Raw genomic sequence first — 17157 nt, forward strand, 5'->3', positions numbered from 1 at the left:
TCTCTGAGGCATTCTACTAATCACCCTTCTCTGCTGGGCTGATGTGCTTGTGTTAGCTGGACTACTTGATGAGGGGGGGGGGGGATTTATAAAGCTTCCCTCCCCCGCATGAAAATCCTGTACACAGAATACCAAGGTGAACACTCCCAAACAGTGATATTTTCTAAACCCTATGTCAAGAAAAGGTAAAAGCGTGATATATATTTTTTTCGAAATATTTGGTTATTGTTGGAGCCTTTGAAAGGACTGAAAATCATTCTCCAATCAGAGGCAAAAAGTATGTGCATAATTTTTCAGGGCGCAATGTACTTGATGGTGCCGGGATAAGGGAAAGGGCAGGGAGAGGCAGTAGACAAGAAGGTACTGTATAGTCAGATTTCTTCTGAATCAACTGGGCCACTTAGTTTTAATTTTCTTAGGCTGGCCCCTCATGATTTGGAATCAGCGATCTAGACTACTGCACTGCCACTGAATGAGAGAAGAGGCTCAAGGAGCGCGAGAGAGCCTTACAACGAACTGCACACTCTTAAAGAGAGAAACTTTGTATCAGTGTTACAGAGAGACAGCAATAGTCCTCCCCAATTGTAGTTCTGCCTTTTCCAAACGAAAGCTGGAGGAGGATCACATGTCACTACGAGCCCGAATTTAAAGGAGACAGACATTTGCTTATTTCCGATCTGAGGAAGAAGGGCAACCTTCGAAAGCTAATCAAGAAATGTATTAAGTTATGTCCAATAAAAAAGGTATCATCTTATTTTCTTTTCCATGTTTGTTTGATTTATATTGATAACCTTAAGAGTGGACTAACACGGCTACCACACTCCTCTACTTAAAGGAGACAGACAAACTCAATCCCGAATTAGTCAACTCGATGAGATGCACCGCTGATAAAGCCATGCAACCGGATCGATTTTCCCCATCTCGTCTTCAAAGTCGCGGATAGCAGCACAATGAGAAAGCGAATGACAGAAGCTCCGCCCAATGCGCCTCACTTCCGCTTCCAGCACTATATAGGGCACGTGCGGAAGCTTTCATCCTTCTCTCTCTCGTGCCTTTCCCAGGTTCTAGCTCGTGCTGTCTGTTGTCCTGAACCGGTGCTGCTGGGTGAGCGACGAATCGGGTGGTCTGGTCCAGTACTGTCTTGTTGTTCGCTTTACTTTTGCCGGAATGGGCGGAGGCTCTGTGGAGTTCGAATTGCCGGGGGGGGGGGGGGGGGGGATTAGTTTCTCTTTTCATGTTCTGAGTCTGGGGGAAATGTGGTCAGGGGCTGCCCCATGTGGCCTTTCCCTGCCCTTGTTCTCCGCCAGGACGTGACCGGATGGTGTTTCTGCTGCAGATCTGGATTATTCTTGTATTCACCGTATCCGGCTTTGGGGTTTGGCCACGTCTGACAGCGAGAGCGGGAGGGGATAAAATTAGCCAGAGGCTCTGGTTTCTATTTCCGCCTTGGATTCTTTTGAGTTTTAACTCCCATTTACCTTTCTAGAGGAGAGCCCTTGGCCTATAGATCGGAGCGCAGGGCTCTGATTTGAGACGCTCTAGGAAGGAGTTCAGGACCTCTGCTCATGGTTGTGACCTTGGGAAAGGGGAGCAAGCGCTTCATTAAGGAAGGGTTGCTAATACTATCGTCTTATGACAAGCAGCTTGTTGTAATGGCGTCAATATGTTATCAAAATGTTGGCCTCCGTGGTAATCTGGTCTGTTTTTAATCGCCCTTTTTTCAAGGGTGAGTTACATTCCTTCTCAGGGGGCTCACAATCTAAATAATGAAGAACTAATTGCCTTACTCTTGGTTATGAGAAGCCACAGTGGTATTTGAACCAGACACCTCTGGTTTTTAGCCCAGGGTTCTGACCAAAAGCAAACAAACTGTTGATGAAAGCTAAAATAGTGCTAGAAGCTGGTAATATTAAGGTAGTATTTATGCTGCCTGATAACTTCTGCAGTTTTTGTAAGGGGGGGGGGGGAGTAAACCTCCTAAGATTTGTTCCTTTCTTGAATGGTATTGGCTACCTGTCACTTTTTACCAGGGCTTTGTTTGGAGGGGGGGGGGGGGTATTGAGTACTGACACTTTTTTTCCTTTTGTCTGCTAAAATTGACCCATGGCCCCCCAAATTTTAATGAGTTCAGGCTCTACACATCAATTCTGCCATGTCATAGATTCAGTGACAGATTGTAGGAGGCCTGGCTGTTGTGGGACGAGTCCCTCGGTGATCACCGCACCCCTAACAGTGGCCTAGTATTTGAGTATAGCACCTTTTTTGCTAGAAAAAAAAAACACTGCTTTTTACTTCCTTCCTGTTTTTTCTTATTGTAGATCAATGGCTGCCAATAAGGAGCGCACATTCATTGCAATCAAACCTGATGGTGTCCAGAGAGGCCTTATTGGCGATGTTATTAAACGCTTTGAGCAGAAAGGTTTCCGGCTGGTGGCAATGAAATTCATACAGGTAACTTTTTTTTGTTTTACTTTATCTAAGATGATAGTTGGTACTACTAAACATTTCTAGAGCACTACTAGGGTTACGCAGCGCTGTGCAAATTAAACAAAGGACGGTCCCTGCTCAAAGGAGCTTACAATCTAAAGAACGAAATGTCAAGTTGGGGCAGTCTAGGTTTCCTGGGTAGAGGTGTAGTGGTTAGGTGCCGAAGGCGACATTGAAGAGGTGGGCTTTAAGCAGTGATTTGAAGATGGTACATAATTCCTGAGTGTGTTGGATAATGCTTTAGGGCTCTGTATTGTCTTTTAAGTAGTTTGTATATGCTATGATCCAACCTTGATGGTGTCTGATGGATCTTTGGTTTTATGTGGCTTTATTTTGTTTTATTCTCTCGTTTTTATTGTATGCTGCTTAGTATTGTGAATAGGTGAACTAGCAGAATGAATTGTCGGCCTACTGTAGGATGCTCAAGCATGAATTTCAACCTACTTAGACTTGCATAAGGAATGGAAATGACAGTGGAGGAAGCATGTAGGTAAACTGGAGAACTTAGTGGCTGTGTTGCACATAGCTGTGCAGAGGAACCTGGGTTCAGCTCCTTGCCCGGTCTTGTATTCCCTAGATCAGTGAGGACTTCTATGCTAGGGACATAGAGCAGCTCCTGGAGAGAAGTAGGAGAGGCTAGCATCAAGTGGTAGCAATAATGGATTGGAAAGAGCTAAGACACATTTGCTTCAGCTGAGGAGAATTTCTATATTAGGTTAGATCAAAGTAGCCCAGTATCTAGTCACTAATATTGGCCAGTCCAAGTCGCAAGTACCTGGCAGGATCCTAAAAGGGATAAACAATAGATTTCCCCAGGTATAAATTAATTGCTTATGGACTTGTCCTGCAGGAACTTGTACAAACGATTTTAATTGTTATGGTAAGATAATAAATTTTTTTTTTTTTTTTACTAATGTCAAAAGACCAGGGTACATTCTATGTGTAAATTGATTCATGCTTATGTTCCACTCAACTCATGATTTTATAGACTTGGTCATATTTCCCGTTACCATCTTCTGCAATCTGAAGTCCTAATCTCTGTAGCCTTTTCTCGTAGGGGAGTCCTTCCATCCTCTCATTTTGGTCATCCTTTTCTGTACCTTCCTTATTCTGCTATATCACTTTTCAGATGCAGGAACCAGATTTAACCACAATACACAGTGTTTTAACACTATGGAGTAATACTGAAGCATTATGGTACTGTTTTCTGTTTCAGCAGCAAGGCCTGTCTCAGGAGTTAGTAAGGCAAGTACACAATGGTTATGGTTAAGTCATATAATACAACTAAACAACCACACCAATTGTGTATCTAAACTATCCTGCTTTATTCTTGCACTGCATAATGACTGTTTAAGCCATCCTACAGTTCATAATTCTGGGGAATCTCTCTATTCCATGTGTTTAGCAACAGCTCCTCACGTTTTCTTGAAGGCGAGTGTGGTAGCTTGCAGTTCTTAGCAAAGAGGGCATCCTGATTGGATGTGGCTCATCTGGTCCAAGTAGGAAGCAAAAAGCAGGGAAGTCAATCTTGAACATGCTACAGATGTTGTAGAAGTTAGAAAGGTGGCCATCTTTAAGAGCAGCTTTGTCCTCCCATTCATGCCAGTATTTGGGGAATGCCTATCTGATACTAGGAAAGGGAAGGACTTTGTTCTTAAGCAGTGAACACTAAAGCTTGAATATCTGCTTGTGGTGTGGAAAAGTCTACAAGTGTAAGACTATATGCCAGTCCCAAGGTCCATGGTGGTAATCACCACAGTACTGTGGCCCCAGGCACATACAGCATTTCTGGACTACCCTCTGATACCAGAGCAAGGCAAGCAGGTTGTTTTGTGACAGCAATAGCTTGGGAGGTCAGCAGGTGGAGGCCTGGGAGGCTGCTGGAGTCCCTCTTGTAGAATTTATTACAAATTGCTGGGGTTCAGAATGTGTAAGTGGACTTTTAGAGCAGGACTCACTGGGTCCTGGGAATTGGCGTTCTCAAGGCAGCTGTCACTGATGAGGCATTATTGGGCACAATCTAGTTATGGATTTGATGGCCACAAGGCAGAACGCAAAGGTGTCTTGATACTCTGGCATGTGGCAAGAGTGGGGATCTGAGGAGAGATGCTGTACTTCAGGTTTGGCTTCAGTGAGGGGATGCTTTATGTATTTCCCCTTTGGCCACTTCTAGGTCAGGTGTTGGCAGAGAATAGCATCTCATCCCAGGCTGATGCCTTCTGATGCAGGGTTCCATTCCAGTAGGCAACCAGTTTCCTTTCTTTTACAGCTTGGCCGGCTGTGAAAGGGGTATGAGTTAGGGCTTGTCTTCCTCCCTTCCCCCAGCAAGGTCTAGACTATCATATCCTTGAAGGTCCAGGGGGCAGTATTAGTATTGGTGAGTGCCCTGAGCAGTACACTAAATGTAATGTTTGAAGTTTCCAGTTCATGTGGCTTCTCAACATTGATCAGTTAGTCCTTTTGTGCTGAGTGCCTTGCCCTTTGAGCTGTTCTCAAGTGTTCTTCCCATAAGGATGTTATGCTGAAAATGTTTTTGGTGGCCATTTTGTTTAACGTGACATTTGAGCTGCAAGCAGTTCTTGCATTTTACAGCAGTAGGCATTTGTATTAATCCATTCCTCTTTTTTTTTTTTTTTTTTTTTTTTTTTTTTGTGCCAAAGATGGTTTTAGCCTTTTGTCAGTAACACTGCCTCCCTTCAGGCAGATTTGTGGGAAGGAATTTTAATCTTTCACCCAGGTGCCACTTGGAAGTAACATAGTAAATAATATATATATATACGTTCTGAAGACAGTGACGTCAGTGAAGCCAAGCCCTGACTTCCCTCAAAAAGGTTCATGGTGGTGAAGCCATCAGAATCGCTCCTGGCCCCTCGAGGGCGGAGCAATGGCAGAACGAAGGGGTTGGCAGGGAGGCGGGGGGGGGGGGGGGTGAGAAATCGCTACGGGCCCTGCCCTCACATCAAATGTCATGATGTTGAGGGCGGAGCAATGCCACAACGAAGGGGTTGGCGGGGGGGGGGGGGGGTGTTGCCGACGAAACCTTGCTAGCGCCCATTTCATTTGCTCAGAAACGGGCCTCTTTTACTAGTGACAGATAAAGGACCTGTGTGGTCCATCCAGTCTGTCCAACATAACATATATAAAAATAGCCATACTGGGTTAGACCAGTGATCCTTCTAACTCGGTATTCTGTTTTCCAAACAGTGGCCAAGCCAGTTCATAAGTACCTGGCAGAAACCCAAATTAGATCACAAAGGGGGGCCCTTAAGGAGGGCAAGGCCATAGCGGAGAAACTGAATGAATTCTTTGCTTTTCTTTGTGGAAGAAGATGTAAGATCTGCCTGCACTGGAAATTGTTTTCAAAGGTGATGGTGTGGAGGAACTGAAATCTCGGTGAACTTGAAAGATGTACTGAGCCAAATTTTAAAGTAGTAGTAAATCACCTGGACCAGATGGCATGCATCAAAGGGTACTGAAAACTCCAGCATTAAATTGCTGATCTGTTAGTAATATGTAACCTTGTTAAAATTGTCTGTAGTACCTGAAGATTGGAGGGTGGCCAATGTGAACCCAATGGGTTCTAGGGGTGATCTGGGAAATTTAGACCAGTAAGCCTGTCTCAGTTGGGCAAAATAGTGGAAACTATTATAAACAATAAAATTACAGAACATGTAGACCAACATGGGGATGGGGCAGTCAGCATGGGTTCAGGTGAGGGAAGTCTTGCCTTGCCAATTTGCTTCATTTCTTTGAAGGCATTAAACTTTTGGATAAAGGTGAGATGGTTGATGTAGTGTATCTAGATTTTCAGAGAGCTTTTGATAAAATTCCTCACTCCTGAGAAAATCAGGTTCTGGTGTGGATTTGGAATGTGTTGGTCAGAAAACAAGAGGGTAGGGTTAAATGGTAATTTCTATGTGGAGGAAGGTGAAGTGCTTCGGGGACCGGTGCTATTTCACACATTTATAAATGATATGGAAATCAGAACAATGAGCAAGATAATTACATTTGTAGATATAACACTGTTCAAAGTTTAACACGTGCGGACTGTGAAATGTTGCAGGAAGACCTTAGGAAATTAGAAAGATGGGCATCCAAATGGCAGTTGAAATATAATATGGACAAATGCAAGGTGATGCACATTGGAAAGAATGATCTGAATCAGTTACCTGATGCTAGGGTCCACCTTTGGGGTGGGGAGAGGGTGTCAGTGCTCAAGAAAAATATCTAGTACACTGAAATCTGCTGCTCAGTGTGCAGCAGTTGCCAAAAAAGCAAATGGAATGCTGGGAATTAAGAAAATGATGGTGAAAGCCTGAAAATACTATGCCTCTTTAGCTCCATGGTGCGACTGCACCTTTCGAGTGTTGCATTCAGTTCTGGTTGCTGGTCACCGTATCTCAAAGATATACAGTTTTCATTGACTTCGGTTATCGTCTATTTTTCTTTTGTGAAATTTTTTTCTGTTTTCATCAGCGTGCCCACGTGGCTAATTTTGCGTTCTCGCGTGTCCTTCTGGGGGGGTTGTTTCCGGTTGTGGGATCACACTGCTGCTGGTTGAGTGACAATAATTTTGTCGTTTTGCCACACTACTCCTGCTGCTGGCTAAGTGCCTGTATAAAAGTGCTTGCTGTTTTATGACAATTTTGTCGTTTTGCTTGTTGCCTCGGTTTTCGTCAGTTTTGGTTTTCGTCGATAATTTTCAGACGAATTATCGACTAAAACCGAGGTTTCACTGTAGTAGACTTATCAGAGAAGAGCGACTAAAATGATAGAGGATGGAACTCCTCTTGTATGAGGAAAGGCTAAAGAGGTTAGGGCTCTTCAACTTGGAAAAGAGATGATGATTGAGGTCTACAGAATTCTGAGTGGTGCAGAACTTCTGAAATCCAAACATTTGATCTGTTTGGGGGGGGGGGGGGGGGTGAGAACTTCAGAGGCCACCATTGTTCAGTTTGAGTAGTAGTGCTGAAACTTACTGCAGCTGCAACCATGGCCTAGAACACCCACAACTTTTCCAAGGTGCATAATGATGCACCTATGGATTACCTTCCCAGGTCACAGCCCTGGACAGTGTGTGTGAAGCCATTCTTGAATCACTGGCTTTGATTTTCTCCAAGATCAAGTACCACCTAAGACCCTAGAACATCATTGGACCAGAGGCATAGTGGCTTTGTGGGTAGAATCACATGGTGTTTCTTTGTTCAAATGTAAAGTGGCAATATGCTTAGAGAAGGTATGCAGTTGATGAGAGTAGACTGGATCACTTTACTGGGAAAGACTCCTCCTTTGGCATGGAGGTACTTAGAGCAGGGGCTTTAGTCCTGCCCAGTCTAAGGGGTGCTCTTTTACATCCCACTTTTTGGATTGGTCTGGGGGATAAGGAAGGAAAATCTTGGGCTTACCCACTAATTTTGAGTCCTCAGCACCAGTCCAGACTCCTGCCCTGTTGGTGTTCATGGCTTGTTCTGGAGCAGAGATGGTCTTTTTCTTTGGACTTGTTTGGTTGAATACACTGTTTTCTCCCCTCTGTAGTTTGTGTGTGGTGGGTTTGTTTCCCCAGTACTGTAACATAGCCAGATAGGGTAACTATATATAGGGAAGGGCTCACAGGCCATTGTGTCTATATTTGCTGGTTTTTGGGCATTGTTTCTGAACCTAAAAGAATATTGTTTGGTAAGACCAGATTTTTCCTTTTTATCACTTCACTTTTCCATCTTGATCATTTATAAATGTTGTAAAGCAATATTCCAACTACAGATCCTTGGCAATCAGGATGATTAAACTACAGTATGAGGGGATATAAAATGTAAGGGGGAAAATCACCTAGGTAATAAAGGCTCATGGTGCCAGCTCCTAGATCTGGTTCTGACTGAGCTGGAGGGGAGAGAGAAACCTGATTTTAAAGACTAGCAAATGAGGAAGCCCATAGGAATTGAATAAGCTTCCCCTTACCGCACATGAATCACTAGTGTGGCTTTATAAAAGGTCCATAGGTAGATGGGCTGCTGTTGGCTTGTTAATGCTTGCTTAACTAAACAAATGTTTAATGTGGCACTTTGTGTTTTTTTTTTTTTTTTTTTATTATTATTTAAAGCACAGGTAACCTAATTATATGCTAGGATTAGACCAGTGATTCCCAAACCTGGTACTGGAGAAACCCCAGCCACTAGGACTTTCAGGATATCTGATTTGCTTGCAGTGGAGGCACTACATGCAATCATGAATAGTCATTGTGGATATCCTGAAAATCTACTACTACTATAAATCACTTCTGTAGTGCCCCCGACTGTAGGGTTACCTCCAGGACCATATTTGGGGAAACCCTGGATTAGACTGAAAACATTCCCAGTAACCTGAATCTCGCCAATTCAAGTGATTTAAATATGCATTTTAAAGTATGTGGATTAGCATTCTTGTGCAACTGTCCCATTTGAGTGAAGGGGTTGTCAGGATTAATAGCTAATCTTGATCTACACTAATCTTTTATGCAGGCCTCTGCGGAGCTTCTGAAGGAGCATTATATTGATCTGAAGGACAGGCCATTCTATAATGGATTGGTTAAATACATGAGCTCTGGACCAGTTGTGGCTATGGTAAGTGATAATTTTTAGGATTTGTTTGTTACTGGAATGAACTCTAAAACTTTTTCACACTGGATAGCATGGTCTGGTATTCCAGCTCTACAAGTAAGATTCTTCCAAATCCATGACTCAAACATGTTTTGACAACATAGGAAATTTCTTAAGCTGTTAAATCCTGTAATTGAGGGGAGAATTTCCATTAAAGGCAGCAGAGCAGATATGAAGTGTCCCAGCACCCAGGGAACATTTGTCTCTATGGACTTGCTTACTGAATTCTAGCCAAAGCTGATACTGCTTTTCAAGCAGGCTTTTAGCCCCCCTTAATTTAATCTCAACCTGGTTTACGTGTTCTCTGTAGTGCTCCCTCTTCCTTGCCACTTAACTCGTTCATCCCCTCTCAACCCACCCTTTCTCTCATTCCATTGGTGTGAATACTTTTCTAGCTGTATCTCGTGTGCTTTTCCTTTTCTAATCTTTTTGCATTGTTCTAGATAATTGTACACCACCTTGATCTGGTGAGTTAGCTGTGGCGGTATAGCAAATCTTCAACATAAAACAAACATCTAGTGGATTGGTCCTTTCCTGCCCTGAAGGACTGGGACAAACATCCAAGTCTGTTATGTCCATTTTAACATATATAATTTTTGCTATAGCATTTTCTCTATACCAGTTTGTGGGCTGTCATGAATAACACCTGTTGGGGGGAGGGGGGAAGAGTTGGCTGTTTACCACATTAGTTTAGCACCAGATCTTTGTGTGACAGCTCAACTTGTGCTAGTTAGAGGGGAAGTTATCAATGACGGGTTATTTTAGGACAGGGTCCCATTTAATGCAGTGAGACCGTATACGACCATAGCCCATGGTGCCAAATTTGTTTTAGCAAGATAATTGTGCAAGGGTAAGAAACAGGGCTGCTTAACCCAACCTTTTTACCTCTTGTAGGTGTGGGAAGGTCTTAATATAGTGAAGACGGGGAGAATAATGCTTGGTGAAACAAACCCTGCTGATTCCAAGCCTGGCACTATTCGCGGGGACTTCTGCATTCAGGTTGGCAGGTAGGTAGTGCTGAGTCCTGTTCTGTATAGATTGGGTCCTTGCTGGGCTAGCAGCAGTGCCCAGTGCTGACCATGTCAGCATGGATGCAGTGTTCACATTGTAGGGCCAGAGCTCACAAGTTTACAAAAATATCATGTACACTGAACATCTTATGGATTTTTGTGTGTGTGTGTGGGGGGGGGTTATACATGGCTATTAACAAAAACCAGGTACTTCTAAAGAAGATTTGTAGGTGTTCTCTAAATGTCTAGCAGACCTTCCTTTAAAGTACGTTTTAATGTTTACCCCCCCCCCCCCCCCCCCCACACTTATCACATTCTCTGGAGTTTTCTGGATCGGCTTTAGAATTTTAACCAGAACTTAAATACAATGAATAAAGAACTATCCCAAGTTTTGTGTGAACATGAAGGCCTGGTTATCGGACACTATTGTATTCCTGAATCTTTATTTCAAAACGAGAGTAAGCAAATGGGGGGGGGGGGGGGGGGGGGGGGGGGGAAGAGGGGGAGATTTAATCCATCAAGATGGCTAGTTACGTGAACATTCTTAGCCACATTCTGAGTTTCTTTTTTTTTTTTTAATCCAGCTAAATTAGGCAGTAGTATGAAATCACCAGAGTAAGTGGATTTGAACTAGGTAACTCCATTTTTTTAATAACCTTGTTCCCTGCTCAGCTGGGGAGAATCGGCCTGCAGGCTTTTGCTTTGGGAGCTCAAATGGGATCCTTTTGGGGAGGATGGCCTCGTAATCCTTCTGCACTAGTTCACATGTCTGCACCATCTGCTGGAGAAAAGTCATAGAGCAGAAGGTAGCATCAGCCCTCTATAAAGGAAATGGAGTCGGATCTGAGCATTTTCTTTCTTTTTTTTTTTTTTTTCTTTTTTTTTGGTCTCTGCTTTCTAGCAGGGGGACAACTCGCTTCTGTATTGGCCTGGCACTGATCAGAAATGTCTTAGTACCTTTTAAGATGTGCCCTAAAGGTGTATATATAATAGCTAGCACAAATGTAGAAACCTGCATCCAGGAAACAGCTAAACATAAATTTTGTTACTGTTGCAAAATGCCTAGCACCCACCTGGGGCTACCCTGTGGCCACTTAGGGGCTGTCTCTAGCACAGCTCGGGTCTGCCTGTACCTGCTGCTTTGTGCTCTACACTAGCACCCTCCTGCCACTGACTGGGTCCCAACTGCCCCTGGGCAAGTCTTCCATTCTGAAATTATCCTCTGTGATTTCTAGGTTACTGGGGGCCACAGTTCTAGAAAGCACTCAGACACAATGTACAAACCATCAGGATTCTTAGTCTGTCCAGGACATCTGAGCCAAAATAAAAATATTGAACAGTGCACTATAAAAACAGATGGAAGATTAAAATGTTTTACCTGCATAGTAGTGCCTGGGAAGTAGGAATAGGACTTGATATACCGCCTTTGTCTGGCTTTTTGCAACTACATTCAAAGCGGTTTACATAGTATATACAGGTACTTATTTGTACCTGGTGCAATGGAGGGTTAAGTGACTTAGTCACAAGGAGCTGCAGTGGTAATCAAGCCCAGTTCCCCAGGATCAGTCAGCTACTCCTCCACTCCCAGTACAGGAAATATAGGTGCTCACAGGGTCTCAGTAAAGAGGTCTATCTCTCTACTTCCAAACCAAGACTGGGGGGGGGAGGAGAATTTGAGCTCCAGGGCCAATTGGAGCCCAGAGCAACATCACTGCAGGTTACTTTCTCTTTGTCAAACTAATGAGGAACAGTCATTTTCTCTATAACTTTAAACACAACATGCACCACCTGCTGGCCAAACTAGGGAGAAATACACTTCATGAAATCTCTCTATATATAAAAGGCACCTCCAACGTTCTAATTGAAGCCTCCAGCCGGAAACTTGAGGTGGCATAGATATCCGGTTTAGCAAGTACACAAAGGAAAAGAGTTGCAAGTAAAGCAATTAACTCCTGCCACAGGTTTTCTCAGGCACCTGGAGTGATTGCCCTGGGTGATTAACAAGGTCAGCTGGGGTGCACAGGGAGGGAGGGGGGAGTGATGGGCCCCTGGCACTAAGGTTGCCAGATGGGCGGTTTTCCCACCCAATTGGGCGGCTTTCCGCAACCCACTGCGGGAAATTTTTGACCGCTGCGGGGTTGCGGTTTTTTGGGCGGCTTCACGTTCGGTTGGGCGGGTTTTGTTTTCAGCTGCAGTTTTTTGGGGGGGGGGGGGGGGTGGAGCTGTGAACGTCGGGGGCGGGTTAGAACTGGTTTGGGGTGGGGAAAAATTAAATCTGGCAACCCTGCCTGGCACACACTCTGATTCTCATGCATACAGTATCACTGTCACAGACACACTCGCACCCAGTCACACACACACTCTCGCACATTCCCTCTCTCTCATACACACTCCGAGGAAAACCTTGCTAGCGCCAGTTTCATTTCTCAAACGGGCCTTTTTTACTAGTAGTCTTATTCAATGCAGGAAAATTCAGTTTCATGACAGATTTGGGCATGATGGATGAAAAGAGATCAGTGTGAAGATATGGAACTCTTGCAGCCTTTTTGAGAATTAAACTTATACCTGTGCTTTCTCTAGGAACATCATTCATGGCAGTGACTCTGTGGGAAGTGCTGAGAAGGAGATCAAGCTTTGGTTTAAACCCGAGGAGCTGGTTAACTACTCAAGTTGTGCTCAGGACTGGATATATGAATAGAAATCCCTCCCAAACCATCCTCCAAGCCACTAATGACTGTAAAGGTTCTTCAAAAGCTGTGCGCCTGGGAAGTGTGCATTTGTTTATACTGTCCCACATCAATCACAAATAAGCTATTACTGTCCATCTTGGTATTTGGTATAAACTGATCAGTGTTAAAAACCTGCTGTCAGCCTTAATAAAGGTGATTGAAGTGACATTTTAGTGTTGATGTTTGCTGCTTGGTGGGCAGGGGAAGGTTGGGAAAATGGTTGAGGTCCTTGCCAATAGCGTAACGCTGGGGAGGATTAAAAAAAAAAGTGGGGCAAGCCTCTAGATTACCCATGCTTTACTATCAACTATTTCAAACTCCCCTCTCCAGTCGGTTCAAAACTCTGCTGCCCGTCTCATCTTCCGCCAGGGTCGCTTTACTCATACTACCCCTCTCCTCAAGACCCTTCACTGGCTCCCTATCCGTTTTCGCATCCTGTTCAAACTTCTTCTACTAACCTATAAATGTATTCACTCTGCTGCTCCCCAGTATCTCTCCACACTCGTCCTTCCCTACACCCCTTCCCGTGCACTCCGCTCCATGGATAAATCCTTCTTATCTGTTCCCTTCTCCACTACTGCCAACTCCAGACTTCGCGCCTTCTATCTCGCTGCACCCTACGCCTGGAATAAACTTCCTGAGCCCCTACGTCTTGCCCCATCCTTGGCCACCTTTAAATCTAGACTGAAAACTCACCTCTTTAACATTGCTTTTGACTCGTAACCACTCGCCTCCACCTACCCTCCTCTCTTCCTTCCCGTTCACATTAATTGATTTGATTTGCTTACTTTATTTATTTTTTGTCTATTAGATTGTAAGCTCTTTGAGCAGGGACTGTCTTTCTTCTATGTTTGTACAGCGCTGCGTATGCCTTGTAGCGCTATAGAAATGCTAAATAGTAGTAGTAGTAGTAGTATTCATCTAGGAAGCCTTTTACTATGGCATGTAGGTGCCTATGCATATCTAGCACATGCCAAATTGCAACTACTACCCAGCTACCGTGTGCCCTGCGTGATAATTCCATTTTTGATGTGTCCAAAACGGTAAATATATTCTATTTTTACCACATGATGCTTAATTGCTGGTAATTGGCAGTTTACATGTGCTAGCTGCATACAACACGGTTAGCGCATGAGACCAGTGGCTGGAAGGCCAAGAATGGACACATGCTGGTTTTAATTTTGCTGCATGTCCATTTTTGGCCGCCACTTTTTTTTCCCCCAGGAGCAATTAAAAAAAATTTAATGCATCCGGAACACACGTCTACACACCAGTGCAGGCCCTTTTTTAGGCATACCTTGCAGCCCCCTACTTTGTCTTCAGTAAATATCTTCTCCCCCTGCCTGTCAGAACTGGTGCAAGTATATTACTTGCCCTGTCCTTTTAATTAACTTCTAGGCCTCTTTTCCGTTTTATTAGTTATGGTCTGTCTCACTCTAATCTTGTATAAAAACGCTCAACTGTGCACACATGCCAGGTCTGAGTTTGGTTGTTGCCTCATCACTTTGCTTTAACTACAGGTGTTATCCCCACTAGTTGAGTGTCTAATCATTAAGCTGGCCCTGCACCTTCCTTTCCCTTATCTGGTCCTTACAAATCCCTTTTCCTTGTGATGAAACAGTCCAGCTCATGTTACATTTGCATCCCACATTTTCCCACCTTTTTGCAGGCTCAATGTGGCTTACATATAACCGTTGACGATGTTAGCTGATTACAGTTTGAACAAATAACATAGTATGAATACAAAGTGATAATGAGGTATATGTATGGTAGGAAACAGTTGGGGGGAACTTAGAGAAGGAAAGGGGGAAGAAGAGTCAGGTAATGTCCGTTGCAGTCTTTGGTTATGTTGTGTCGCAAGTGACCGGTATTTTTATGGTGGGTCAGTGGGGTATGCTTGGGGGACGGGGGGCTACCCTGCTGCCACCGCCTAGTACCAGTGCTCGCCAAATACTCCATCTCAAATGCTGGTAAATTGTAATGGATAGTGATCCTAGTTATATTGTACTATGTGAGCTTTGCCAAGTACCTCATTCAAAAGTACATGGTTTTAACAGTGCTGCTTTACAGCCCCATGAAAGCAATTTATTATGGACAAAAACAGTGAGGCAACACTCCTGAACAGACACTAAGCTAATAGGGGTTTGCCTTTCAAAGGTATAACCGATACTGCATACAGGCTATTGTGTTTTTATAGGTTGATAAGGGGTTGGAACTGCATCTGTGTATTCTGTAGAACAGGTGTTGGCAAAAGTTAGGATACTTGGGTGCAGGAAAAGAGGTGATGGTGCCTCTTAAGTTTCTGCTAAGAGCACATTTGGCATATAGTTTAGACTGCACTTTTATAAGCTGTAACCAGGATGGAGTCGGTGCATTGGATGTTTGCTGCAGGGGTCAGTCTTCATAAAGCAGATGGTGAGAGATAGATGGAATAAATGGGCCTCTTTCCGTTGAAAGGAGGAGAATATCAGGTGTAATTAAGGAAATTTGCTTTATCGATGGGTAGTGATTATGTGGAATGGTCTAGTGGCAATGAGGAGTGTATCTTGAATTCAAGAAAGCAAGGGACAATCAAAGGGATTTCCAAGGCAGAGGGAGGGAGTGTAGAGCTCTGTTTTTGATATGGATAGTCCATAGGGTCTTTATCTGCCATCACTTATTTTAGTTCTCACTTTCCTTCCAGCTGGGCATAAGGTTCCACATGGGAAGTTGTAGTTCTCCGAGGACAAGCAGGCTGCTTGTTCTCACGACTGGGTGACGTCCGCGGCAGCCCCCACCAACCGGAAATAAGCTTCGCGGGACGGTCGACACGCAGGGCACGCCCACCGCGCATGCGCGGCCGTCTTCCCGCCCGTGCGCGACCGCTCCCGCCAGTTACTTTTTTTCCGCGACTGAGAGAGTTGTTTTCCCCTCTCTCTCGTTTCAGCCGCCGGATTTTTTCGACCGCGTTTACGCGGATCGTCGCTTTTGGCCTGTTCGGCCTCTTCTTCTTCTTCTTTCTCTTTTATTAAAAAAAAAAAAAAAAAAAAAAGAGAGAATTTTGCGCGTGTGGAGCACGCGCTCCTTCTTTTCCCTCGCTTTCTAGCGGGGACGCCTCGTTGCGGCCTAGTGGCCGCTCGGTCGGTTTCAGTTTTCGTGGTGTGATTTTAGCCACCATTGCCGACTTTGACTTCGCCGACGCGATTTTTCCGTCGATGTCCTCGAAGGTCCCGAGTGGATTTAAAAAGTGTGGTCGCTGCGGCCGGCCGATCTCGCAGACCGACACCCACGCTTGGTGCCTCCAGTGCCTCGGGCCGGAGCACAATCTCAAGTCGTGCGTTTTGTGTCTCGGTCTCCGGAAACGGACTCAGGTTGCGAGGCAAGTTCTGCGGGACCGTCTTTTTGGAACTTGCGCCGGCCCCTCGACGTCGACCTCGACGGCATCGGTATCGAAGACCGGTTCTTCGGTACCGGTATCGATGCCCGAGACATCGGCACCGATGGCAGCGACCCCAGGAGAACAGGTCCCGTCGGCCCGCCGGTCCGCCGGCGAGAGTGGGGTAGAGAGACCGCGTGGGCAGTCGGCCCCGGACACTCCCTCAACTCGTGAGCCACGGGACCGAACCCTGTCGGACCCGGTACCTCGAGACCGAGGGGGATCGACCTCCTCCTCCTCCATGCCCTCCGGCGCCGGTGACGTGCACCGGAAAAAGGACAAGAAGCGCCGTCACCGGGAGCCCTCGGTGCACCCTGAAGGGGAGTCGACGCCGAAGCGTCATCGTAGAGAGGAGAGATCTCCGTCGGTGGTGGAGGTACCGACGCGTCGGGGTTCCGGCACCTCGGTGCCGTCTCCTGGCCCCCAGCAGCTTCCGGCACCGACACCCTTACCGGCCCCACCGCCTTTCCCGGCAGCGGGCCTGGACGAGTGCCTCAGAGCCATCCTTCCGGGGATCCTGGAAGGGCTGATGCGCCAGGCTGTGCCGGCGCCGGGGGTGCTTGCGCCCTCGGCGCCGATGACTGTGGCGCCGGCGAGCTCTAGCCCGGCGCCGGGGCAGTCGACACCGCCGCCGCTTGCGGTGCCGGTCTCGACAGCCACGCAGGTGGAGTCCCCGTCGACGTCGATGGAGGGAGCTCCGTCCCCGCCGGCGCGGGAGTCCACCGCTCGACGACACCGAGACCTCGGTGCCTCGACGTCGAGCCGGGCCCGGTACCGGACGCAGCTACATGAGCTAATGTCCGATACCGAGGATGAGGACTCGTGGGGGGAAGAGGAGGACCCGAGATATTTCTCCTCAGAGGAGTCTACGGGCCTTCCCTCGG

The 17157-nt window shown here is 45.7% G+C and overlaps 1 protein-coding gene across 1 annotated transcript; it reads left to right on the plus strand.

Moving 5' to 3' along the window:
• The first annotated feature begins 996 nt into the window (after positions 1-996).
• LOC115473422 (nucleoside diphosphate kinase A) lies at positions 997-13026 on the plus strand. The gene is made up of 5 exons (XM_030208363.1): positions 997-1104; positions 2319-2451; positions 8982-9083; positions 10014-10126; positions 12710-13026. Exons 2-5 carry the CDS (start codon positions 2323-2325, stop codon positions 12825-12827), a joined length of 462 nt encoding a protein of 153 aa, XP_030064223.1. The 5' UTR covers positions 997-1104; positions 2319-2322; the 3' UTR covers positions 12828-13026.
• Positions 13027-17157: the final 4131 nt, after the last annotated feature.

Source organism: Microcaecilia unicolor, chromosome 6 (genome assembly GCF_901765095.1).
Source record: "Microcaecilia unicolor chromosome 6, aMicUni1.1, whole genome shotgun sequence".
Lineage (NCBI taxonomy): Eukaryota > Metazoa > Chordata > Amphibia > Gymnophiona > Siphonopidae > Microcaecilia > Microcaecilia unicolor.

What these genes read in the sequence shown, in the direction of transcription:
- LOC115473422 (XM_030208363.1), top strand. Translation starts at nt 2,323, where the DNA reads ATGGCTGCCAATAAGGAGCGCACATTCATTGCAATCAAACCTGATGGT. An exon ending in CTGGACCAGTTGTGGCTATG is followed by an intron (nt 9,084 to 10,013) that starts GTAAGTGATAAT and finishes TACCTCTTGTAG; the next exon opens with GTGTGGGAAGGTCTTAATAT. An exon ending in TTCTGCATTCAGGTTGGCAG is followed by an intron (nt 10,127 to 12,709) that starts GTAGGTAGTGCT and finishes TGCTTTCTCTAG; the next exon opens with GAACATCATTCATGGCAGTG.